Here is a 26,329-nt window from a genome sequence, read left to right as displayed (position 1 = left end):
AGTGGTGTCTTGGGTAAGTCTTTAGCAAGGCATGTTGAGCAACCTCATAGCTAACTTCCACCTCCTATAAGCACCATTTTGCTGGCAAGTTGCAATGACCGGGGAGGGCCACACACACTCTGTTGGGTGTGAAAGCCGCGGGCTGCACTTGGCCGCCGGTGCACCGGTCCCTGGAAGGTGCCGAGACGGCCGGTGGCCGGTTCTCCCACTGGCAGGTAGATCCTAGCCGGCTCCACAGCGTCTGCGTGCGGAGCAGGAGTTGCCCGCGGAGCCCGGCGTGGGCGGGTTGTCCTCTCTGCCCTAAGACTTTTCGGTTCCGCATTAAATTCGTTGACTCTCCGGCTGCGGCAAGCGCACGGCTTATTCAGCACGGCGGTGTTTTCTTAAACCTCCCTAGAAAACACCAAGGCTCTCGGTTACCTTCCCCAACAGTGCCACCGAGTGCCGGACCAGGGGAGGCGGCCGAGTCCCGCCGTGTCCCGGCCCACGCAGCCGTGCGGGACCGGCCCGGCCCCGCGGAACGCCCGCGCTTCCGCCTGAGGCCCCGGCAGCGCCCAGCTGCGCGCCCGCGGGCCCGCTCCGCGGCAGGAGACGGCGGAAAAAACGAGTATTTAAAGAAAATAATTTAAAAAAATCACGGTATTCAGTAAAAGCGACGCCCACGCAGAGCCTAATAGGACAAGGGGCAATGGATACAAATTGAACCACAGAAGGTTCCACTTAAATATGAGAAGAGACTTCTTCTCAGTGAGGGTGACAGAACACTGGAACAGGCTGCCCAGGGGGGTTGTGGAGTCTCCTACTCCGGAAACATTCAAAACCCGGCTGGACACATTCCTGTGTAATCTCACCTAGGTGTTCCTGCTCCGTCAGGGGGATTGGACTAGATGATCTTTTGAGGTCCCTTCCAAGTCCAAACATTCTGTGATTCTGTGAATCTCCGCCCCTGAGAGCGACCGGGACGAGCGGGCCGCAGGGGCCGGCGGCCCGTCCCTGCGCGGAAGGCGCGGTCGCTGGCAGGAGGCCGCGACCGAGCGGCACCGCCTAGCGCGCCCGGAGGCGGGAAGTGCCGGGAGTGCCGGCTCCAAGCGGTCCTTGCGTGAGGAGGGCATAGAGCGCGGGGTGGAAGGGGCCGCGCGGGGAGCACTTTCTATGCCATGCGAGCCGCGAATCTATGGTGCTGGAGGACCGCGTGCCTGTGGCGGGCGTGGCCCCGCAGGCGCTAGGCGAGCGGCGCCCCCACTGACGGCTCCGGCACTGGCCCCATCGTGGTCCCGGTCCCGGCGCGGCGAGCAGCATGCTGGGCACCCGGTAAGGCTGCCCCCGTGCCGCTCAGCCCCTGGCCGAGGGTGGGGGGCGGCCGGCGGAAAGGCCGCTCCCTGAAGGGTCGAGGTAGCGGTTCCCCCGGCGGGGCGGTGGGGCAGGGCCCTACTCGCTGCCCGGCCCGGGGGTGCCGTGCCCCCGCCTCCTCCGTGCGGGGTCTCGGCGCGGTGGGTGGGGGAGCGCCCCCGCACTCGGGCAGCGCGGCTTCGGCGGGTGGTGGCGCCTGATCCTGTCAGCGTCCGCCCGGCGGCCCGGGGAGCGGCGGCCGCGGGGCTCAGCGGGTCTGGGTGCCCCCGGCTGCGGGACGTGCGGGGGGCGGGCGGGCGGGGCGGCTGCTGACTCCGCCTTGGGACACGAGTTGAGTCCAGAGGCTGCAGCAGGTACAGGGGGTTGTCACCGTCTCTATTCACGTTGTCGCCGTGTCCATTCGCGACATCTCTGGTGCATACGAGACTCTGTTGGTTCCTCGGGGGTTTTTGTGTGTCTCCTTTGACACTCTTCACTGATCCTGGTATACCTGGAGGCAAAGGAAACGTGTGTGCATGATATATATGTGTAGGTATGTACGCGAGGGATATATATATAGGGAGATACACATGGCCCTACTTTTCCAGTGGTGGCTGGGGACTTGCCTCTTTTTTGAGGTGAAACCTCTGCTGAAGAAAATTAAGGGACAGGCAACCCACGTTCCTTGGCATGATAACACTGTGAACTGTCACGAGGGATTTTACTCCTGCTGACCCTCTGCGTGTGTTTTTGTGTTGTCACAGTTTTGCTTGCCTGGAGGAGTCATACTGGCTACTACTTGGTTGAATGCTTAGGGAATTGCTGTGTGGATTGCATTCTCTGAGGGGTTTTGTGGTTGTCCCGTCTTGCTGAACAGCTAAGCAGATTATGTCCTGCACTTTAGACTTGTTCTGAGTTGTAGCAGTACTAAGCCATGGAGGAGAAGACCAGGTTTAAGCTGAATGGGACTGTGTTGGAGGCCTTGTGATATCCTTCTTGGTGTATTTCACCTTCCACTGCTATGCATGCCAGCCAAGCACATGAGAAGTGCATGGTTAGGGTCATGGATGATTTCCTAAATGCACATGAACCCTGTCTCTGTTAGGGTGTCTACAAGGTAGAAACTGGTGTTCTGTCTAAGCTGATTGTCCCAGAGCATCTGAGTAGTTAGTGAAGAAAACAGCTACCACCAGCAAGTCATTCTTCCTGTTTTTAGATAAGGACAGGTATGAGCTGGAATTTCACCTGGCTTTGAACTTTTACTGATTGTGCCTTGTTCTAAAAGTCCACCTAAAAATAAGGAAGGAAGTTTCTGAAGTAATCAGTGCCATTCCACAAATAAATCCCAAGTTATTTTCGTGGCATTAGTTTTAATGGCACTAAATTCTTCTGCTCGGTCTGTAGGTTGTGCACCATGAGGAAGCTTCCTTCTCTTCTGGCTAGGACACTGACTTCTGGCTCCAGTGGCTCCTCTGTGCTTCCTGACATGTCTGAAGGTAAAGTAATTTGCTGTACTTTAGAAGATTTAGAAATGTTTCTAAGGAGTTTATTCTTTCAGGTGGTGGCCCTTAATGTGTTAATATGATTTGGATAATGGACATGCTTTTGACTGTTAGCTCACAGTGTATTTAGGAATTAGCAGAAAAACACTGTGTGTGTTTGGAGACTAATGCCAACAAATATGTATAATACTTGAAGATATAGGAGCTGTCTCGTTCTTTAGTCTTGGAAGAGCGTGTGATTCTTTTCTGGAGGGACAACTGCTTCTCAAGTTGGCTCTAGTTAGAAAGTCAACAAAGCACAGAAAAGTACTATAATGAGTGCAGAGAATGGCCAAGGAATGGAGGAACTGAGTGGAAAGAATGTCTTACAGAGCTTTTAATGTGTCAATACTGTTAATTTAGAGAAATATTTTAATCAGATCAGCTGCATTGCCTCATGAAAATGCTCATGTCAATAGAGCTTTGTGTTGAAAGGTTGTTTTAGCGCTCTAATGGTAATACACCGTAATGTTCCTGTTTCAGAAGCTTTTAGAAAAGTTTTCTTGCATTCTAATCCCATTTACTGAGAAAAGGGAAGAAGGAAAAGGACTGGAGCCAGGTACAAATAATTCCTTCATGGAGTTCTGCTTGTTTCTGAGATCTTATTTTCCGCTTTGTTCTTTAAATAGAAAACCTGGGTAATCCAGTGAAAGAGAAGATGAGGGTGATTGATTGTTATAGAACTTTTCTTTTTGTTATTGTTAATAAATAGCAATTTGAGAGCTTAAAGGGGAAAAGCAAAGGTACAGAATATTGCATACTTGAAAATATTACCCCACTCTTTTATTTGGATATTTCATAATGATACCACCTAGAAGGCCAGTAAAAGTAAGGAAGCAGTGAGGCCATCTTGGCTGTGTCTCTGATTTGTTTCCAAGGAATGCTAATATTTTTTGGACTGTAGTAATTGTAGATAATCGAGATTCTGTTCCAAAATTGTAACATTAAAGTGATGTTATACAAACTTATGCTGACATGTAAACTATTTTCCTTTAATTTGGTATCCATGCTTTCACAAAACACCAAATACTCATTCTTACTAGCTTTTCACATGCCTCCTCCCAACTTTGGGTCCCAGTTGTAAATACCCTCACTTCTTCCATGGCTCTCCCAAAGGCACACCACGCAGGAATTTGGAAGTCTCCTCCAAGATAACTCTCATCCTGCTTCCTGAAAAATGCTCCAGATATTCTTCCCAAAGTTAATAGTGTTTGTCAGCATTACCTGATAGCACCAAGTTTGAAAAACTTGGAATTACACTGCAAGCAGATACTACACAGAGCCAGGAGACAAATGAACTGGAGAGCTGGCTTTGAAAGAGAAGGCAAACCCAGTTGAAAACACAAAGATATTGACTGTTAATCAGGCAAGGACAAATTGTCTGCAGTTGCTTACTAAAATTAAGGAACGTGTACATAAATAGAACTCAAGCAGGTAACATAATCAGGTGATCCCTTAATAGAAGTAATTTGCATTGTTTCTTTAAATTGTTAATCTAACCTGTGTTTTCCACTCCACAGGACACTTACCCATTCATGTGAATAATGGTGTGTTGTGGTAATCTGTGTATATTTTAATATTTGCTGTAACACTAAACTTCGTCGGCTACTATTTTTCCTTACTTCAGCATTCATGAAAAACGCTATTATTCTTCTCTGTGAACTTGCTTAAAGCCTCTTTGTCTTCAGTGAACAGCTCTGATCTTACTTGTGGCAATACTGTTGTACCAGGTCTCTGTCAGCACGGTGTATTTCTGGAGGTGTGCTGGATAACCCATTCCTAAGAGGCTTGTGGGATACAAAATCTTGTATGCAGCATCTCCTGCAGCACTTAGCTTTGTTTTAGACACTTGAATCTGCATCGTTCGCTGAAGTGCAGACCCAGCTCTACACCAAAACTGGTGGTAAAATACATCCTAGCAGTCTACCTGCACCTGGATGCAGCCTGGGGAGGCAGCAGCACAAGGGGACAGAGGTCTCACTGGTGGAGATGAATGCGGTGACTGTGTCCAGCTGCCCTGCATCCTTCGTCGCAGCACAGTGCAGATAAACCCAGGCTCTGCTGCTCTGGCATTGGTGGTCCACTGACCACAGTTTAGGAGATACTATGAAATATACAAAATGGTAATGATTGATAAACCCCATTTGCTGTAATTGTTTTGCACTTCTAAGACATTTGCCAAGTAAGAGAAGAGGAAGAATTTGTGCATTTTTATGCTTAATTACTTACTTAAATTTCTGTTGTAAAATAACTAATATTTTGAAGAGCAATATAGTTTCCCCAAGGGAAAAAAAAAGATAAAAACTACATACTTATGAGCCTGTAAAATGGACTAGATTTAGCTTGGCAACATTTTAGAAATGCACTTACACTTTGTCCCTTTTATTATAAAAGTAAAAATTATGTAATCTCAGCCTAGCTAATGTTTACTTGTATCCCTGAAATTGAAATCAGAAGTATTAAATGGGACTTACAGTGTATAAACACATTTGTGGGTTTGGACCCAAGATTTTTTTTCAGAGCTTTTTACTTCTGCAGAGTTGAAAAGGAAGATGACCTTAGTTTAAGCAAAGAGAAAGTGCTGTTCATTCCCTCTCCATCCCAGCACAGTCTGCACACTGTTGGAAAATTGAGGTTTTGTATTCTAGAAGCTGTTACAGTGTTTCTGCTAACACTGTGTTGACCAAATGCATGCTATGGCATCCTTCACAGGTGGAGTATGAGTAACAGGAAAGTAGTGCCTATTCTGTAAACAAGCCCACTGCTTCTTAAGAAAAATCAGACACATCCCCCCTTGCAAAAAAAAAAATAAACTCTAGGATTTTCAGTCAGTTTCTTCCAATGAATTTTTTTTGTCCTTAGAATCAGTAGTGGAACTCTTCTTGTTTCAAAACATGTTTTTATCCTAATTTCATAAAGAAATGAGGCCTAAGTAATCTGTTTGTGTCTTTGTCTGCCTATCTTCTTGTCTCCCTGTTCTTCCAGAATCTTTTGTTACTTGATGTCAGCCCAGTAGATGAACACAATTCTCGAAGAGAACCGTGTTTCAGTAAGCTTTGTGCAAATTGGCTTCCAAATCATGGACCCTGGTGTTGCTGGCAGTTGTGGAGTGACAGGGATCCATGTGCTGGCTGTCAGTCAGTGCCTGTGTAGCTCCAGGCGTTAGCCACAGCTCATGCTGGTGCTTGTGTAGCGGGCAGGCAAAACAGGAGCAGGCTGGGGGTGCAGGGACAGGAGCTGAGGGTCTTGCAGGGGAAGAAATGAAAAAGTGGAAGTTTGGGGGTATTGCAGGGCTGGGGGTGTGGAGGACTTGGGCAGGGAAGCAGCAGGAGCTGAAGTGACCGTGTGGGGAGGAGGGGGCCAGAACTGAGTGGATCTGTCTAAGGGAGAGGGGTATGTGATGTAAATACCTAGGAAATCAGGCTCTGCTCACTCCAGGGTTCACAGGACAGCTTACTGATCACTGTGAGTACTCTGACCGGGCATTTAGCTTGAGAAGTGCCAAGCTTGATGATGTCTAATCACCTACAAATATAAAGGGTCAGCTCGTGAGTCACCAGCAGCCCTCCTTCTGTTTCACCATTAAATTTTGGATTTTTTTTGGTACCTCTTCCTTGATGTGTCCTTAACTGTTTTGTCCTAAATTTGTCCTAATATTTGAACTCCCTTGTATAACAATCTTTGTAACTAAGCAAGGAATCCCTACTATGCAATTCTCAACTTCTATTCTGAGCTTGGGAATTGTTGCTGCTAGTTTTCAGGTGTTTCCGAACAGCATACCTTCACCTGCATAACAATGATATAGTAGTTTGATAGATTTGATGGGATCTCAGCACGCTTAGCCTCATCCAAGGAAAGAGCAGAAAAACTGCTTATGAAGATTATTCTTTAAATTTAGGAAAAAAATTGTGCAGAACTATTATTAACTCTGATAATGCAAACCATGCCGGAAACAATTTCATGGACCTGTCTTCAGTGTCTTAACACTGTGTTCTTTAGGCTATGAAACCCTACTGGCAACAGCCAGTCTGCTGACATTGCCTGCCTTCATGGGTGGGATTATTTAAGTACTACTCTTCTCGTTCCCTGTCTCCCAGCTGCACTGTTCTTTTTAATGTTCTTTTATGACTTTCTGATTTGTGTTATCTCCACAGTTTGTTTGTGTTTAGGCTGAAATATTTTCACATTAAAATTCCTCAGTGTGATCTTGATCCGCTGTCTCTTTTAGCTGCTGATTAGCACTGCAGGTGTTTGACTGCATTAACAAACACTCTTTGTTGGCTATACACAATAAGCTATGGAATCGTGTTACTCAACCCGTTATTGTGATATGCCTACTAACAGCATCAATGAATTTGGCCAAACTTTTGTTTCTGGGCTGCTATTTGCATGTATTTGCTTAATTTTCCTGTTCTGGGATGAGGATTGTGCCTTTTAGCGCCAGGCAACCTCATGTTCATCACTGGCAGAACTAAGCTTGATTTGCTTTGATTTTTTGTTTCTTTTTCAGTGCGGAGCAGATTGAGGGATATAGTAGGAGCATCTACCAACTGGAGGTACAGTGTACATTAAATGTATTTTACTTTATTTGCAAAACCCAGGTAGAGCTCAGAGTTGTGGTAGCGGAATTAACAATGTTTAGCACCAAAGGAACAAAAAAAGGTGATCTTGAGGCTTACAAGATTCTCCCATTAACTTTGAATCCAATGGAATTTTAAAAGCTGTAAAGTCTGGCTGGAAATATTATGTTGCTGCTACCTCTTGAGCTGTCTGTTGGTGGATTATCCATGTGGTGTAATTTATCCTGCACTGGATTGAGGCAGCTGAGCTGGTTCAGTGTGAAGCAGGCTGTGTTATGAATAGCCTGGCAGCACCCATGTCGCTTTGGAAAACTGTCAGCTTGGGGCTGAGGTCTCCTTAGTCAGGAGCATCTTTGGCATTTATTTTCTCTGCTGTAACTTAATTTTGAATTAATTTACATATAATTTAAATAATTGATGTTTTGGCTTTATTCAGGTTACGTTCCTCCCCCTCCCTTACACTGAATAAGCCAAAGTTGACTGTAATTCTCTGTTGTTGATATTTCTGAAAAAAGTATAGCAGTCTGGGGGAATGACATATTGCAGTTTGGTTTGTCCCATATTTGTTGTATTGATTGTTAATTTTCTTACGGCTGTGTTTGCTGAGCTTTTCTTTCTCACTTTGTGCATTGATAGGGAAATGAAGGGAGGTGTGCCTGGGTTGAGTGTCTGATGTGTCCAGGCCTTCTGACAAGGTTTATCTAAGCAGGATTACAGGCATGCTAAAGAAAATGCCTGAATCAGGGAAGCTGATTTTTGCTGAGTAAGACTAGTGTGTAAGCATGAAGGGGCTTGAAATTTCCAGCAGTTCAGATGGAAAGGGCTCCAGAAGCAGATTTAAAAAAACCTTTGCTACAGCCCAGGATGGCTGGTGAGGAACCGTGCCATATGGAAATGCCATCAGAGGATTGAGATTTGAGAGGACTCTGGTCAAATATCATCTTCCATCCATTTCTTTTCCCCCACTGCTCCCACCCTGGCAGGAGAACAGACTGAAGCCAGGATCAGCATAGCAGCGTTTTTCTTAGATAGGTATGTCTGTTGTGCCATAGAAAATACAGCAGAAATGGTTTGCAGGGCGCTGGATGCTTCAGGTGCCATGAAGGAGTAAAGCTGGGGAGCCTATAGCTGGGAGTGCTTGAGAATGATGTGTTTAATATGGGGAGGTTTGGAAGACAAGGATTGTGCGGCCGTTGAGATCCCACTTTTAAAGTGGAGTGACATACAGTTGACACATGCGGAGACTGAAGAGCTGGTGTTTTAACTGAGTTAGGCCAGAGAATGACTGAAGAGGACAAACCTCAGGGAACAGCTTGATAGGGGTCCCAAGATGGGAACTAGGGAAGGACTGATGTGCGTATGCCTGGGTTGCTGGGAGAGAGGGAGTGCTGTGTGTTGGAGGAACGCCTTAGGCCATTAATTTTGTTAAAAGGAAACTTTGGTTCATGATTTCTCTTGCAAGGGCCAGTGGCACCTTGTGTTAGCAAGAAAGATCTTGCTTATATATTTATTATCATTTTGTACTTAAATTGTAATTAAGACTTAATCTTTTCATTGCTAGTTATAGCCTAAATAGAGTTGTGGCCATTTCAGAAATAGATAATGTAATTTCTCAGAATGTTTAGGGCAGATATTAGTTAATACTTAGATGAAATATTGCTACAATATGGCTGGTACTGCAGTGTGTAACAGTGTTTATCTGTTAAAACCGTTACTGCCTGGAGCCAAATACTTCCATACATTGACAAGTATATTCTGAAGCTGAAGTCAAGAAGAGTTCTGCTGCTGACCTCAGAGGAGCCAGGATGGGAGTAGGGAAAAGAAAATATAGTTACATTTTTATTGTTTGGTTTCTTTGTGTTTGTAGACAAATTTCTGATTTAGTCTCTGATTAATTGCTCTTAAACCTTTCACTGAAAGGCCTTGGAAACAAATATTTTTAAAAGCCTAAAGGTGCATCATCTTGGACATTGCATCTTTCCTTAGTCATGTAGTATGTTGTATTTCTGTGCAGTGGCATAACTTCAAACAGTAACCTTCTGGAGGAGGTTGTTGTCTGAACTATGCAGTAGTCATGTTGCCCAGATGAGGTAAACCATATTTCATATTTAAAACAGACAAACGAACAAAGCTTACTGAAATTTTCTGCTAGATATTTACTCTCTTTGATCATGGATTATTAATCTTTCCCTCAAAGTTATTAAACAGAAAAGAGGGAATATAAGTATGTTGAAGCGTGACTGCTTTGTACCTCTCTTCTTCCAGAAATAAAACTCATGGCAAAAAAGTCTTCATCTTAAATGGCTAATACCCAGGATTCGTCCAAAGTCAAAACTTAAGACAAATTTTCTTTTTGGTGAAAAGGTTCTTTCTGTTGTTTTCTTAAAGTTTTTTTTTTTTTTTTTAATTGTTTTTGTTAAACACAATGGCACTCAGATCTTGGCAATGCAGCATGCATGACTGAATGAACGGCACATATCCACAAGTTTAAAATTCAGTTTGGTTACATGATATTTTATGCCTTCTCTTGCTCTGTGAAATAGATTAATCATTTTGGTTACTCCTTGGCTTTATATCAGAACTGTTGCATGCGTAACCCTTAGGTTTTTTAGTGCTTTGTTGTTGATTCTAGGAATGTTGTGGAATACTTGCTTTGTTCAGTCAGGTTGCACTTTTGGCGGGAGGAAACATTGGAGGAACAGGCAAAAGAGAATGCTGGGCAAAGTTGCTCTGTCTTGTAGACACCCGCGCGAGGAACTGACTTGGTAGGTCGCAAAGAAGTGACAGTGAATTGGCCTTTACTCATTTGGGAGAGTTGCAACCCCTCTGACTTTGTGGTGCTGGAAAAGCAGCTCTGGAGGGGCAGTGCTCCCTTTTCGGTTTTGTGTCTTTCTGTAACTTTCCTGTCGAGTCATAAGATGACTGAGTAGGAATTGAAAGAGAAATGGATAATTTTTCCCTTTCTTTTAACTTGCTGATTGAGTGTATGCTATATGAACTGATGCTATAAAGGGAGAACTTGCCTGTGGAGAATAGCAGGTCTTAGCAGATTAGTACTTTATCGTTGGTACTAACCAACGCTATATATCTGCTTCTTTAGGTCTTTATGTTAACTACTTTACATCTGCCCTCTCAAGAGGGGAGATTTTAAATTAACAGTCAGTACTTTAAAATTGGCACTGTAGGAAGAGTTATAATGCAGTAGTTGTGGAAGAAATGAATATGCATAAAACCTCATACGTTAAATTATGTCTGATTTATTCTTTTTAAGGGGAGCCATTTTGGTAGCATTCAGAATTAGATAAATTTTCTTCATCTGTTTAGAGCAAAGTACATGCTTGCTACTTCTACACAAAACTATTTAAAAGTTTTCTGCGATAGTCTTGCTTAGCACATCTCGTTATGCGCATTTCACTTTCTTTTCAAGGCACATTTACTGTGTCTTGCTATTTCTACTTCTTCTTTGTTTTCATTTTGATAATACTCAGTGTGACATCTTTTAGCTAGGGTTGCAGTTCCGTGGCCATACGCCAGACAGAGTGGTGTTTTTCTTACCAGGGATCATGTGCAAGCAATGCAAGAAAGAAAAGCTCTTCACACTTTGTTGGCAAAACGGCAGGAAGATCTCCCTCCTAGGAGAATGAAGGACAGCTACTTGGAAGTTATTCTGCCTCTAGGAAGTCAACCTGAAATAAGAGAAAAGTACCTGAATGTACACAACAGTGTAAGGTAACAAAGCAACCATGTTACACATACAGGAAAGTGTTAAATTTCATTTAGTATGGATGTAGGTATTTAATTGTCAAAAAATGTATCTTACAGGTTTGGAAGGATACTTGAAGATCTTGACAGTTTAGGAGGTATGTATCGGTGCCCCTGAAAAGAGTGCACAAGTAATGCTGACAAAGTGAGTTTTGAGTACTGTTGAGTGCTGTTTGGTGTGACATAGTATGACCTCAGGGAGGGGGTCACATCAATGCACTATATCAAAGAGAAGGAAAAAAAGAAAGGATACTGATGCTGAAAGAGAAGGAAGGATGATAAAGAACAGACAGAAACAAAATCACTCAGCTCAGCTTCTTGTCTCTGTCAATTTTGTGAGGGACCAGAATTATTTACTGACAAAGGAGCCTAGATTGTGAATCTGCATTGAGTGTTAAATCAGAAAAAATTTGCAGACCACACCATTTCAAATTAAAACATATGATTTTTCTCTTAAAAAACAGACAAAACCCAAACCAAAATGCCACAAAACCCAACACATAGTGAGGTGCAAATATTTTAATCTTCCATTTAGGGGGAAGAGTGTATAATCTGGGAAGAACAGAAAGTGGCTGTTGAAAACAAATGAAAAATACTTGAGATAGATTCTTGGGACCTATCTGCAAATTTATGTTAAGGGTACAAACAACTCAGTTGTTTAGTGAGTTAGCTTTCTTATTTTTCTTTCCTCCTTTTTATTCATTCATGGTCTTTAAAAGTTCAAGATTTTTGTTTTTGCAGCTGAGTAAGTGCCAGGTTGTTAATATAACTTGGAGATAGTTTTCTCTTAAAATGTCACAAGGTGACTTCCTTCTTCATCAGGGTTCTCTTGTTCATTGAGAACATTTTGATGGAGGTTTTTGACAAAGAAGTAGTGCTTATTAAGGGAAAGTTCTGAATGGAACAGGTTTGTGTGGGTTTTCTTGGCAGGAAAGAAAGACCTTTTGTGGGTCCAGGTGGGCAAAGCTGAGGAGGGCAGAGAAACAACTGAATGCATGTCACGTATTTATCAAGGATAGAAAAAGTAGCTAGATGATTAATATTTATTTCTGGGATTTGGAAGATGGTGGCTTCAGTACCTGTCCTGAATTAGAATAAGAGACTTGAAACTATTGACTGCCCTCCATTGGTAGATGAGATGAACCTATTTTTCATTCTGTGCCTTGTTTTTTATTTTCCCTGGAAATCTGTGAAGCTTAGGTTTTTCTTTTTGCAGCACAGAATGTCTTTGCCTTGTTTGTAGTCATAGTGGGCTTCAGCCAGTTCCACTGGGGATGTATCTTTTTGGGTTAATCAATATTTTATCGCAATTACACAATATTCAGGATGCTGGCCAGCAGTTTTGATAGGAAAATGTACTGTTTCATCTACCCTTGTGCCCCCTGCCCCCAGTATATTCTGTGATCTCAGCAGATGTACTGCATAAAGGTCTGATTGACTTCTGCTTTTTTTGTCTTTGGCAATAGGATTCTGATAAATCCTGTTCAGACTCTTACTAATCACATTAGTGGCATGAGTTGATAGGTATAACAGTTTTTAGAATTGTGGCTTCAGTAATTTTTGGGTAAAACAAATCTTACATTACCTGGAAGGGCAGATATCTTCTTTCTCTCTTATCTCATGAAGTACAAACAGATACTTCTGATTATGGAAATCTGTGTTGTGTGAAAATCATGTGAGTACTAGGAAAAAAAAAAAATCTTTACAGCTTTATATTACTTTAAGGAGTCTGTTTACTTGGACATGCTCTTATAAGCAGAGCTAATGAATTTAAATAGTGGTTCAGCTAGTAGTAATTACAGTGTGATAAATATCTCTTATGATGCTTTTCATGCCTGTAAGGCACAGTTTATCTAATCTGCACCTCTTAAAAGGAATCAGTATTTGAAAATAAGTCCTCAGACAGCATGTATCATTGGACAACCTGCATGAAATTGAAGTAGAAGGTAGGAAGGATGTGAGACAGTAGGCTGCAGGGGTAGAGGGAAAAGATTATGTGGGACTGGAAGTGGAGCGATGGGTTGATTTAAAGTGCTCAGCTAAATTTCTCTTTGTAGTAAATAAATATGCACATAACTGAGACAGCTGCTGAATCACTGGTTTCTTTATAGCAACCCTGTGAGTCATATACGTGAAAACGTGGAATTCATGTGCACTCCTACAGTACGATACTTTAGTTTGTGCTTTGCAGATACTTCTCATGCTTCACAAAGATGGTGTTGATCTGCTCCACTGCTGTTTTTGTTAATGAGCTGATTCAGTTTTTGGTCTTTCCACAGTTCTTATTTGCTACACGCACACCAAGCAGGAAATGCAGCCAAGGTCTCCCTTGTCCATAGTTACAGCTCTGGTGGATAAAATCAGTAAGTGGCAATTTGGCCAGTAGAGAAGGTTTAATCTGTTTGTCTTTTCCAGCAGCTACTGCCTTCCCGTGGTTGTTGCTGAGGAGACCTTCTTCTGTCTTCTGTTTAGTTCACTTCATCCTGTTTTGGCTTTGAACTCTGAGATGCTTTTCGTCATTTCAGATTTCCCTTCCCTTCAAAATACAGCTTTCACGCTTCCTGCACTTCTGTGTTTAGTTTTATTTTGGCATGTGAGTTTCTTAATTTCATTATTGAACAGTGTTTGTTCTGGTGGAGCTGGACCTTGCTTGCGTCACATGTTTTACTGAACACCTCTGTGGGTCTGGCATTTGTGTGCCACCCATGTGCCTGTGTCCTCCTCCTGCTCTGGCTTTACAAGTCTGATGAGGCAAAAGCTGCAGGCTGGTGCTATGCTCCCTGGCAACAGCCGTCTTTCCTGGCTTGTCTTTGCATGTGTTACCACTTGCAGAACACGAAAAGGTCTTGGAGAATCAAGTCTTTCTACTGTTAGATGTGAGTGATCTGTCTCCAGTAACCACTAATGTTTGTCTTGTAGATTTGTGCAAGAAGATTATATATCCAGACTGTGACATCAAATTCACAGGCAATGTTTCCTGGGTTGGGAAGACCTCAATGGAAGTGAAGATGCACATGCTGCAGGTTGGTTCCTGTGACTTCTCTCCATCTTACGACAGGCATGAGATGCTTCAGGGGGAAGTCTGGATGATTACATTAGCAATCTAAATTATTTTCTAAAAGAACTGCTTTTGAAGGGCTCAAGACAGCCTTAGTTTTCAAGAACAAGACGACTTGCAATAATCTAGATGCAGCAAGATACTCTTGTGCTACTCTTTCTTTCAAGGCATGCATTTTTCCTAACCAACATTATTTAATTAAATCACAACACAGTACTCCAACAGAAAAAAATAGGTAGCTGTGCTCTGCGTGTTCTTTTCTCCCTGCTTTTGAAAAACTTCATTTTCATTATACCTTTGCATTTTGTAGATTTATAAATTTTAATGTTGGTATTCAGATTCAGTATTAAATTGTATCTCTTGTGTTCATCTTATCTACTGTGTAGCATAATTTTTGTAATAAGTTATTAAATACTAAATAATAGAAAAGAAATAAAATGAATGGTGTAACTAGGCTACACTGTGCAGGAAGCAAAAGGAATAATAATAATAATAATTCAATTAAAAAGTTCTTAACATTTTTGTTGAATACTCACTGACAATTGATTAGTTAACTGAAACGTTAATTCAGTTGTTTAATTATGTAGAGTAACAGAGATATGCTATGAACACTTCAGTGGTATTAGTGGCTATAATTGAGATAAACAGGTATTTCTTTAAATCCAGTTGGTCTCCTAAAGTAAAGTATCTGCTGTAGAAGATAATGTCACACCTTTATTGTCTGAACTCTTCGCAGTGCTGGCATTAGTGGCAATTTGGTATTGACAACAAATTGTTGCTTTTCTCAGAATAAAGTGTGTGTCCTTTTACAAAGCCTGTGTTGATTTCCTCCGCTTCCCAGCTGAAAGTAGCAGTTAACAAGCATTCCCTGCTTAATGTTTCCATTGCAGAATTCATGAAACCAGAGTTTTAATTTGTATTATTTCCTTCTCTTTGACCTGTTGTGAGAGATCTTGGAAGGGATGACAGAACATGAAAGTAAACCACATTGACAGTGTGATGAAATAGTTGATGTCAACTGAATAGCTTGCTAAACACATTTACAATTTGAGAGTGAAAAATATAATTGTTTCCTGTCTCTTTTAGCTACATGATGGTGATTACAGCCCTGTGTTAGATGCAACCTTTGTCATGGTGGCCCGGGATCCAGAGAATAAACGGTAATTTGTAGGACAGGAAAATAGTTTTCAGACTCCTGCTGTGGTGAAAACAGCAAACATGGCAGCTTGCTATGTATGTGCAGAAGCCATATAGTGTAGATGATAAATAAATCACATAGTTGATGTTTTCTGCTGGCAAGTGTTACTTCCCTGGGGCCGGCTTCAGAGCATTGCTATCAGCACTCAGATGATACTGGGAACTGGTGTTAGTCTCGGGACTTTCCTTTAACCAGTTTTCCCTGTGTTTGAATGTCTGTCCTGATGAACAGAGAATTTAATGAACCTGCTAGAAACCCACCTGCCTTGTAGTAGTTGTTAGAATTAATTGTGTTCTTGCCATAAAAATGGAAAAGATTGAGTTTCAATGGTTAGTCTTTGAGTGAATAATGCCATTAATTCCCCGATAGACATGATAGGTGTCATCAGAGTAATTTGACCTAAAACTTGCTTATGTAAGTAACATGGAACTGGTAAGTGTCCCCACAGAAATTTAAAAAATCCACAAACTTTCTTATTTTTCTAGTTTTACTCTCTCTGTAATTCTTTAGTCATTAAAATAGCAGGCTGCTCAATTTCAGTTTTGGTTTATGACTCGAGCACCAGAAAAAAAAGTTGTCTTTCTTCTCCCTTTCTTATATAGCCTGCAAAAGTAATAAACAATTTTCTGTTTCTAACTAGTTCAAATAATTGCCTGTATTTAATTAAGAGGCATATGTTTAATGAAGGGCTTTTGCTTGACATAATTATTTAGTCCTGATAATATTATAAGTAATTATTAGGTTGGTTTCATTTGACTTGTGAGATATTTTCCAAATCCCTTAACATACTGTACATTTAAATATATGTATATACACAAACTTATATTTATGGTTCACATTTCAAGGACTTATTTTGCAAAAGAATTGCATCAAATCTGGTGTAATTGTATGCTAGCAGATTGACTAAGCACAAGTCTACATGGAGTTGTGGAGTTAGATAAAAACTTCAGTGGCTGCCCTTCAAGGCAGCAGTCCACAAGCCAGCTGTGTTTTGGAAGCCTTCTGTCTTTATCAGCAGGGTATTTATACGAGAAAAAAGCTTTTTGGAGAGGTACAGGCTGTGTTAGGTTGAGTATAGTGCTACAGAAATGTGGATGTGTGGCTTGAGGACCACAGCAAACCTGCATCTCAGCAGCTCAGGTCTTGGGCAGACAAGCTGATGTAGATGTCTCCTGAGCTGAGGAGAAGGAGCTGGTGTGTCTCTAAAATCCAGTGCTTTAGCAAACCAGGAAAGGGCAGTTTGATCCAAGGGGAAAGGTCCTCTCTGCACACCTCATGTCACCAGCTCAAGTAAAGGCTTGAGGGAGAGGTGAAACTGTTCAGCAAAATTAATAATTGGAAATAATGGGGAAGAATGGCTCTTAAAAATAAGCATTTGCCTTGTCTTGTGAAAAGAAATAATTAAATGTTATATAATTAGGTTAGAGTAAACATCCTTATGCAGTACACATACAAATTTGTACGCGAGGCGGCCTCATATCATCTTTGATAAGTGGTACATGTGGTAAACAGCTTTTGGCTGTTGATAAGGCTGTCATGGGAATGTGTAGATTATAACAACGCTTGCCAGCTGCAGCACCGTGCTCTTTCTGTTTCACCACCATTCAAGTTTTGTGTATCTCTTTTAGACTATCCTAGGTCATCACACCTTAGTTTGCTCCGTTTCTAAGCAGTTTTCTGCTTGAATAATCTTCATTATAATGTGTGGGTACAGTTTTAGTTCTTTAAGAAGGAGAAGTGCATCGCTTACTCTTTCTCAATTAAATAGTAGTTGGATCACTTAACTGCTTCTTCAGAGTTAAAGCTAGTATGATATTCTCTTGGCAGCTGTCACATAACCTGAAGTGCATGTGTTTTCATCTTGTAATGTGTATGTAAGCAAACACAGAAAACTGTTATAATGTATTCACAGGACAAATTCTTGCAATGTTCGTAACTTAAAAATAATTCTTGTCCGTAGGCCAGCATTTGTTAATCCACTCGTACCTGAGACCCCTGAGGAGGAAGAAATCATCAAGCAAGGGGAATGTATGTCACGCTTCCTGGTAGCATACACATCTGCCTCAGGCTCAGCTTAGTAGCTGGAAGGAAGTAGACTTTGGAAGTTCTGCTGCTTAGAAATGCTCCTAGTTTGTTTAAAATCAGGTTTTTGTTCTGTCTCATGGGTATCAGTAGTGTAAGATAGTTTAAAAGCCTGCTCTCATGTTCTTGGGAACACTTTGGCTAAACTGACAGACAAGGGCGCTCTTGGTGTGCCCTGCAGCCCTCCAAGACTCCTCTGTTTCCAGGATGCTGGTTCCACCTTAGACCTGGGTGCAGCATGGGCTTTCCTTGTGCTCTGGCTGATTGATTGTCCCCATGGTGGGTCTGCTGGGTGCGTCGCAGCTCCTCGCCTGTCTGGGTGCCCACGTTCTTTTTGGAAAGAAACTCGGAAGAAGAAGGGGGAAGAGCAGTAGAAAGAGTGTGTAGCTCCATCTTTTGTTTCAAGCTGGAATTTCAAAGCAGAGAATCAGAGAAACATTAAAGACTGAATAAACTGAACAAAAGATCTTTTAAGCTAAAATTTCAATCATTGTGGTCTATGGTAATGAGTTCTATCATGAACTTGCATTCTTGTACCATGGGCAAAACCTGAAGAAGATTGTTTGTTCTGTAGGATTTCTTATTTGATAGGTTTTCCCTGTACTTTGAGGAGAGTACTTAAGTTTTCTGTAGGAGTCATGGCTGAGTATCATGGTATATGGATAAAAGGTCTTCATCACATTGGAAACAGTGAACTTCTGCCTCATTTTTTCTTCGATACAGTCAATTTTAAAAGCCAAATTTCTGTTTCAATTTATGGGGCTGTGAAGTTACAGCTTTTAAGTTACAGGGTAGAAAAGAGGAAAGAGCTGGTTCCAGGTTAAAAATGTTCAGAGCCAAACCAGATGTATGCGTGTTTTGTGTGTGTGTTTTTTTTTCCTTGAACTCTGATGCCTTTTTTCATGTTTAGTGAACAAGCTGAAGAGGATTGATTTCAGCACTGCTTCCTTACTGAAAATGGCTCCCACTGCAGAAGAAAGAAACGTTATTCATGACATATTCCTTAATACACTGGACACAAGGCAAGAAGGGGAGGGGTGGAGGAGAACTGAAGTCCTATGTAAGAGAAAAGTGATGTGCCTTTTGAGTGGGTGGCTCGTAAGAGGGTAGTCTGAAATAAATGCATGCATTTTTTTTTTTCCCATTTCACTATTTAAATTCCATATCATTTTATTTGAAACACAGGTATGAACTTTAGTGTGCCATCTGCATCTCTTTTTAAAAGAGTTTTCTGTCATTAAAGAGTGTTAGCTGTGCCCAGGTGGTGAAAGTGACAGCGTGAGCACAAACCGTTCTGACCAAGCTGTTAGGAATAATGTTGAGGAACAGGTTAATGATGTTTAACCAAACAGGGGAACGGTATGCTTTTGCAGCCATGTGACTTGCACAACCTGAGAGTTTTCTGCCATTATATCTAGAGAAAAAAAAAGCTGTGAGGGCAGGAATTGGCCATGTTTTGACCAGGTAAATTTGCAATGTGTTTTAAATGTCATACCTGAAAACAATATTTGAGGAAGACTGTTGTTGGTGTGCTTCTCTTAAACTTGAGATTTGTGTGAAGTTGTCCAGTGCCAATGGTGATAGAACATTGCCTAATGACATAAGTGCAATGTTGTATTTGTGGATAATTTATAATTTCTTTAGCTTACTAACATTATACAATTGTTGTTTTCAAAGCTGCTCAGCAAAGTGAGACATACTTTCCCTTAAAATTGGCAGATATATTTTGTACATGTTCTGTCTGGATTTGAAAACCTCAAACCATCTGCATGTTTGATGTTGAATTACTCTGTTAGCTCATTGTGTGCTTTTCATTCATATTATGACTTAAAAAAATAGAGTAAGGCTTTTCTGACAAAGTGTGTGCTTTGTAGTTGTGATTCATTTTTTCTTTCGTGTACCTTTCTCGAGCTTGTTCATTTACATAAGCTCAAACATTAGCAGAAGTTTTGGAAAGATCAGGAGCATGCGCTTATTGCAGTAACAAATCAAAGTATCATGTTAGATAAGGCTTCAAGGTCAGTTGGAACAGTTTTTAGTGACAGCATTTCTGTTTGGTCTGGGATATGTGTGGTGTTTTTTTTTTTTAGTGTGTGTCTGCCTTTACTATTTGTGCATTTTTGACTTGCTGAATTCTGCTAATTTGGGCTATAAACTTTATTGTCTCTTCCAAAGGACAGTAAGTTTCCGCAGTCGTAAATTACCACCCAATTCGGTGTGGATGGAAGATGCAAAGCTAAAAGGCCTACAGATTTGCCATCCTCAGGTATTTTGAAAAATATCAATGAATTACAGAAATAGTTACTTATTAATTGCCTTGTAAGACTAGTCAATCCATTATTTTGTTTTGGTTCTGCAGTTCTTGCAATGTATTTAGATCTTAGTTTCTTTTGCCATTTTTCTGTTATCTATATGGATTGCCACTGCAAACCAGAAGATTTTTAATTACCTCGTTTTCTTACCAGACTGTTTGTTTTGTGTAAAGAAATTCCTTTGCAAACTGTTTAAGTTGGGCTTCTGGTTGCTGTCTCAATTTGAGTTTTTATCTTATATTGTCAGATAAGTCAGTTGAGCTCCTATTAAGTAGAGTTGGCTCAGCCATTTGGACTTTTGCTTATATAGTTCAGTCATGCTTTTTATACATTCAAATGCTGTGAGTTCTGTTATATACTGTAAACAGAAGTGCAGACTTCAACACAATGCTTTGAAAATACTAAGTATAATGTAGCAGTTTGGTTTTGTTTCCATATACAGGAACGGAACATCTTCAATAGGATCTTTGGGGGTTTTCTCATGAGAAAGGCGTTTGAACTGGGATGGGCAAATGCTTGCAGCTATGGGTGAGTTATACACCTGCAATATTTATATAATCCTGAGCATTGTGCGCATATATGTAGGTCAGGAAGGCAAGGTAACCAACCTAATGACAATCTGAGTAGAAAAGACCTGGGCGTCTAGTAGAATCTTGCACTCTTGGGGCACAGCACTGTTTTCCTTAGAGCATCTGTTGTACTTATGACGAGATTTGTGTCTTGCTCCTTGGAGCTTGGTTTTTAAGCATTATATGTCAAGTTAGAAAATACATCCTTTTTCTGAGACTGACTTTTGAAGATACGTTTTCTTTCTAACTGTATAAAATAGACATTCTATCAAATAAATATGGCATGTTCTCATTCCGTACACAAGAGGAGTAGTTTCTGAACTTCTTCTACTAACTAGTTGTGCTTAGAAAGTGTGACTGGGGTCACCAACCAGCCGAGGTCAGTGCGTAAATGTAATGGAGGCTGCATTGCTTAACAGAAAGTGAAGTGTTTCATGTCAGTGCTTGGAAAACTGAGGCCTAAGCAAGGGTGGCCTGAAGGTTGCATGTGTAAGTCATAAGATACAAGAATGATGCAATAATGCAATAATGTTTCCTTCGAGAGTGTGTATTTTTATGTGTGAGAGGTTTCCTCTAGATATTTTTGTCTTGGGCGATGACATAATTCTTCAGTGCTTCCCGTGGCCCATGTTTAGGAGGGAGAGCTGTTTTCTAGTAACCCTCGATTAAAATGCTAACAATGAAATGTTTTAAATTTCTCCAAACACCCTTGTTATTCTTGAGAAGAAATTTCTCTCTTTTCTTGCTCAGGGGTTCCAGACCATTTATCGTATCTGTTGATGATATCATGTTTCAGAGGCCAGTTGAGGTTGGATCCTTATTACTGCTTTCTGGACAGGTAGGAGCTGATTTCTTTTTGAAAAGAATAATTTATATTTGCTGTAGTCATTGTTAATCCCTGATAATGAACACTGCATTAAGAGACAGTGTGATTTTCCTGTTAAACAGTGCAATGAAGTCTGTCAGAGCTTTTCAGTGCCAATGACAAAATTACAAGCTATAACTCTTGTCTTAACTGTGTAGGTCTGTTACACAGAAAAAAACTACATCCAGGTTCGAGTACACAGTGAGGTTTATGATGCAGATACCAGAGAGCACCAGACAACCAATATCTTCCATTTTACATTTATATCGGAAAACGAGGTCCCACGGGTTGTCCCCAAAACGTATGGAGGCAAGTATCCAGTTAAAACAGTGTCATCATAGCTCTGTAGAAAAGATGACTTTCTGTTGGAAGATTGGTCGTTTTAATAGGTGAACTATTGGCATTTGATGAATTTAGCAGGATTTCATGGCAAACCACACCATATGCTTTGATGACAATGTGGGTTGCTGCTTAATTTTAACCATTCTCTGTAGTTGTCCAGTATTGATACTGAGTTACTAATGTGGTTCTCTCTTTTCTCCACCTTATTTCAGAGTCCATGTTGTATTTAGATGGGAAGCGACACTTTGCTGCAACCATGAAAGAAATCTGACGCACAGTGAATGCTGCATCAGCGTGCTGTCTTGGAAAGAGCTGTCACCAGAGATGGCTCACAGACAGGTGCTTGGAATACTGAAAACCCACCCCAAAACAAACCCCAAACCAACTCCAGAACAAAAAATACCTTTTTAGTGCTATTTATGTATTTGCATATATTTGGATTTTTTATACTCTGCTAATAGGATTTGTTAAAATCTACTTTTACATGCCGAAGCTAGGAAAAAAGGCTGAAAAATTACAATCTTAAGCTTTCCATAGCTTCTCTTTGTCTGCTTTGAGAGCTCTCATTATGACCTTTGCTGTCTTGTCACCATCTGCCTACTTCCGCTTCGCAGCTCTCCTTTGTATTTCCCTGGTAAGGGATAGAAATTCTATCAGAAAAATGTGTGCAATAAGTAGATAGAGACAGATGAACCCATTTGACCTACATTTAAGTTTAGGGTCCTTTTTTTTTTTTTAACAAGGACACATGCGTCTGGGCAGCATAAGCTTAGAGGTCACCAGTGTGTGCACAATGTCAAGCAGGTGTTTCCCATTATCTGGGATTTTACAAGGTTGCTGCAGCTTCTGTTTTGGATGGTTTCACGTTCCCTTGGGAGGAAACTGATTTTTGCAATGAAATGAGGTGGCCAGATGGTCTCTTCTGGGATTCTGTTTGTGTACAGCCAGTCCTTCCCGGCCTCTTCTAGTTTGTTTGTTTTTTTTTAATGGGGGGGATATAACTGTGAGTTCCTCAATGAATTATTTCTCGTGGCCTGTAGAAATCTGATTGGTGACATTGGGTGGGACTGAGAAAAGGCATTGTAGAGCAGAATGTTTTGGTTTGTTAGGGATTGGGAGTAGGAAAAGTAAAACGCTGCTTAAATGGTAATGGTTACATTTGATGCTGGAGTTAGGGGTGCAGAGAATCTCTGTTGAGCAGCTCCCAAGTCAGCTGCTGAATGGTGGGAGCGTTTTTATTCCGCTGAGGGGTGGCACAGGTAGAGGGCAGCCTCCTCAACTGGGTTCTTTGTCTGGTTCCTTGGTAGACTGTAATGAAATAGGAGTATTGCACAGCTTTAAAGGTTGTCAAAGTTTACCTGTGAAGGACAGAGTAATTCCCCACCACAGAGGGGACACCTCAGTGGACATAACCATGGCATGGAAGGAACAGGAAGAAAGTACTTGATACTGAAGTGCTTCTGATGTAGTGGAGAAAGTTTCAATGTCTCCAATATCTGGCAGATAAAGCCCAACGTCCTGAAATTCAGAAGGTGGGTGGATGGGACGTATCACCTTTTAGCAGTGAGGATGATTAGTCACAAGTGCAAAATTGGACTTCTGATACCTTCGAATCAAGGCTGATATCCTGTCTGAGCAGGACACTCACAGAGGAGTAGTTGGGCTCAATGGTAGGTTAAATGGATGAAATATGATGTTTTGTAATACACAAGAATAGACTGTGGCTTCCCTGCTAGGTTTAAAATCAAAGGACGAAGCAGCAAGTATGAATCAGCACAGAATTCACACACTATGTGAATCAGCACAAATGCATGAAACAGGTTGATAAAATAAAGTGACATGTTGAAATTTTATTTCTGATTAAGAAAGTTTGAGAAATTCACAATTAGGACCAGCTTCCTTTGGCGCTGGGATAGCGTGAAGTTCATGGCTCCTGAGAGCTGATTGCTGTTCACGTGAGGAGGAAGAGCATTGTGTTATAATAACCAGCGTGTTATACATCAGCCTTTCCTTTCTAGATTGGGCTGTCTGCATGTCCCAGTTACATCGCTTTCCAGTGGAGGCACAGCGGTGTTGCCTGATCTGGATCAGATTAATGTGCTGCAGTCATAGTAAGCTCTTGGTTCCTTACACAGACTTTCTCTTTTCAGCCTCACTGCAGTGCCTATTCAGCTGTATGATGTTATAATGTTTTTCTTTAATGAGACTGTGCATATATATTGTATTTTCTGGCTTTTTACTTTTAAAAACTCCTTGAAAGCTGAGTATACTTGACTGACCACACCAATTATGAACAGAAATTCTATCCCAGCCTCTTCCCCCCTTGCTGCATGGGTCACTGTTGGCTGTTAAAAAATAAGTAGGAAGGCAGAAAGTGGAGGGATCTGTTTCAGAACTATGTGTTATTCCTGACTGCAGGTTTTTACCATTGACCCAGTGGGCCTACCTGGGTCACTTTTGTATAGCACTTGTAAGTTAAGGGGATACCAAGTTCCTCCTCTACTGCCTTTTCAGCTGTATTTAAAAATTAATTTGTCATAATTTCTAAATGCAGCCTTTGGGAAGGGATTGGACAGGACAAAAAGAGGTAATAGAGTAAGGAGCAAGGCATGGCATCAGAATCTCTGGACACAGTGGAGAAAACGAATCCTGCAAATGAAGATGCTTGGAAGAATTAGTGTGTTTTTGAAGTTCATGATAACTTAATCAAGTACCGCAAACACAGTAGTTGATAGAATAGAGAATATGTGTGTATATATATACATATGTAAAAGATATAAAATATATATAGTAATAAACAAAGAGTATGTCCTCATCTATTTTTTGATCTGAGAGGGTAACTCCAAGTTGTGACCCTCTTTGATAATAGGCTAAATGTATCTTTGTTCAAGGGCATTATCTATGCACTTCGCTGTATACCATTGTGTGTGAGATAAAATTGTTCTCAGATCTCAAATTGGGAATTGAAATATTTTAACATAGTAATTAATGTCAAGTTTATGTTGCAACTTAATGGCCAGCCCATCACTGCTGTAAATGACTAAGCATTACCACACAGGCTTTAAGGTATCGGTAGAAAAATATTTTTATTTATAGTGTACCTATCTGTGTAATTGGCTGTAGCTCCACAGTGGGAAGTAAATGTTTCTGTGCCCATTGTGTCTTGGAGTACAGTAAGGAGGACGAATGCTGTGGTGGCTGGATTGCCTCCCCTAACCCTCTCACTTAATGGTGATGATAGAAAAGGAGATTTCTGTGGGACTGGCTGAGCTCAGTGCTCCAAAAAGCACTTTGTTTTGAATGTGTTTATTTTTATGTGTTTTAAAAAATAAATATTACTCAGACTGTAACAGCCTCCACTGGCGTTTCTTCAAATATGCGTGATTCCTTTGCAGCCATGTCATGGGGTTCAGTATTCTGGGAAGAAGCTTGTTGGAGCTGGCACAGCATGGGCCACTGAGTGAGGGTCTAGTTTAGAAACTTGCTCTAGACTTTCTGCATGTTTAATTGGCTTTACTGCACATTCCATGCAGCCTTCATTGGGTGACAGATTTGTTTGGTTGCGAGTCCTCCTCTGAATGCATTTTTAACTAGTTGTGGGAGAGATTATTTCTTCATGGGCTAGGCACTAGCTAACAGGAAAATAAAAAGATAAATAGTCAGCTTCCATGAAAGAGAAACTAGTGACTCCTGTTGTGGAATGTGTAGTTGGATGATGATACTGGCACAGAAAATACACCGGAACACTTGCCCTTGACAGCAGGGGATCCTTGTCCTTGCATGGCTTCCACCAGCCTGGAGGCACTTGTGGGCATCAGCTGCTTCTTACTCTTTTATTTTCTGTTCCATAGCAAAAATGCTGGTGTTTGAGGGCGAGAGGTGAGAGTTGGGGCGGGAGGAGTGCATAAGTGCCATTTCTAAAGCAGGCACGTGTATTAGGTTTGCTTTGTGCCTTGGGCTGCTTATGGACATCCATGTAATAGCTGGGCCTGCATTCATCACACTGCAACTGCTCGGAGTTACTTGACATTCTCTGTGTTCACGCTTTTGGTGTTTCACAGTTGAGAAAGGTGAACAAAATCCTAAGCAAAACGCAAGCAGCTGGTTTACAGCCTAGTAATGTGATAAAGCGCCTCTACATGATGCCCTCTGGTCTCTGAGATGACACGGGCTGGAGCAGCACGTTGCCAGCCTTTGGTGCTGGTCCCGCTGTGCTTCTGCCCTCTGGATGGGATCACAGAATCATTTTGGCTAGAAAACACCTTTAATATCATGGAGTCCAACTATTAACGTAACACTGCCAAGTCCACCACTAAACCATGTGCCCCAAGAGCTTAATCTATGCTTCTTTTAAACACCTCCAGGGATCGTGACTCCACCACTTTCCTGGGCAGCCTGTTCCAATGCCTGACAGCCCTTTCTGTGAAGAATTTTTTCCTAATATCCAATCTGAACCTCCCCTGGCACAACTTGAGGCCCTTTCCTCTTGTCCTGTCACTTGCTACTTGGGAGAAGAGATCAACCCCCTCCATGCTACAACCTCCTGTCAGGTAGTTGTAGAGAGTGATAAGGTCTCCCCTCAGCCTCCTCTTCTCCAGGCTGAACAGCCCCAGTTCCCTCAGCCGCTCCTCATCAGACTTGTGCTCCAGACCCCTCACCAGCTTTGTTGCCCTTCTCTGAACTCTCTCCAG

At 41.6% G+C, this 26,329-nt stretch overlaps 1 protein-coding gene across 4 annotated transcripts; it reads left to right on the top strand.

The window, feature by feature from the left end:
• The first annotated feature begins 986 nt into the window (after positions 1 to 986).
• On the top strand, positions 987 to 24,988 carry ACOT9 (acyl-CoA thioesterase 9). 4 transcript variants are annotated; one of them, XM_082059836.1, is made up of 16 exons: positions 987 to 1,311; positions 2,734 to 2,825; positions 4,391 to 4,417; positions 7,381 to 7,426; positions 11,009 to 11,179; positions 11,273 to 11,310; positions 13,492 to 13,575; positions 14,132 to 14,235; positions 15,357 to 15,430; positions 17,429 to 17,496; positions 18,461 to 18,572; positions 19,726 to 19,816; positions 20,305 to 20,390; positions 21,228 to 21,269; positions 21,455 to 21,605; positions 21,851 to 24,988. In XM_082059836.1, exons 1-16 carry the CDS (start codon positions 1,298 to 1,300, stop codon positions 21,866 to 21,868), a joined length of 1,218 nt encoding a protein of 405 aa, XP_081915962.1. In that variant the 5' UTR covers positions 987 to 1,297; the 3' UTR covers positions 21,869 to 24,988. The 4 variants fall into 4 exon arrangements, with proteins under 4 accessions (XP_081915962.1, XP_081915960.1, XP_081915961.1 ...); XM_082059834.1 differs by having other exon boundaries at positions 21,182 to 21,269; XM_082059835.1 differs by lacking the exon at positions 4,391 to 4,417 and having other exon boundaries at positions 21,182 to 21,269.
• The last annotated feature ends 1,341 nt before the right edge of the window (positions 24,989 to 26,329 follow it).

The sequence above is a fragment of the Streptopelia decaocto genome (genome assembly GCF_964273445.1).
Source record: "Streptopelia decaocto genome assembly, chromosome: 1".
In the NCBI taxonomy this organism is placed as follows: Eukaryota; Metazoa; Chordata; class Aves; order Columbiformes; family Columbidae; genus Streptopelia; species Streptopelia decaocto.
The sequence above is the reverse complement of the archived record's forward strand: the minus strand, read 5'-3'. Positions and strand labels throughout refer to the sequence as shown.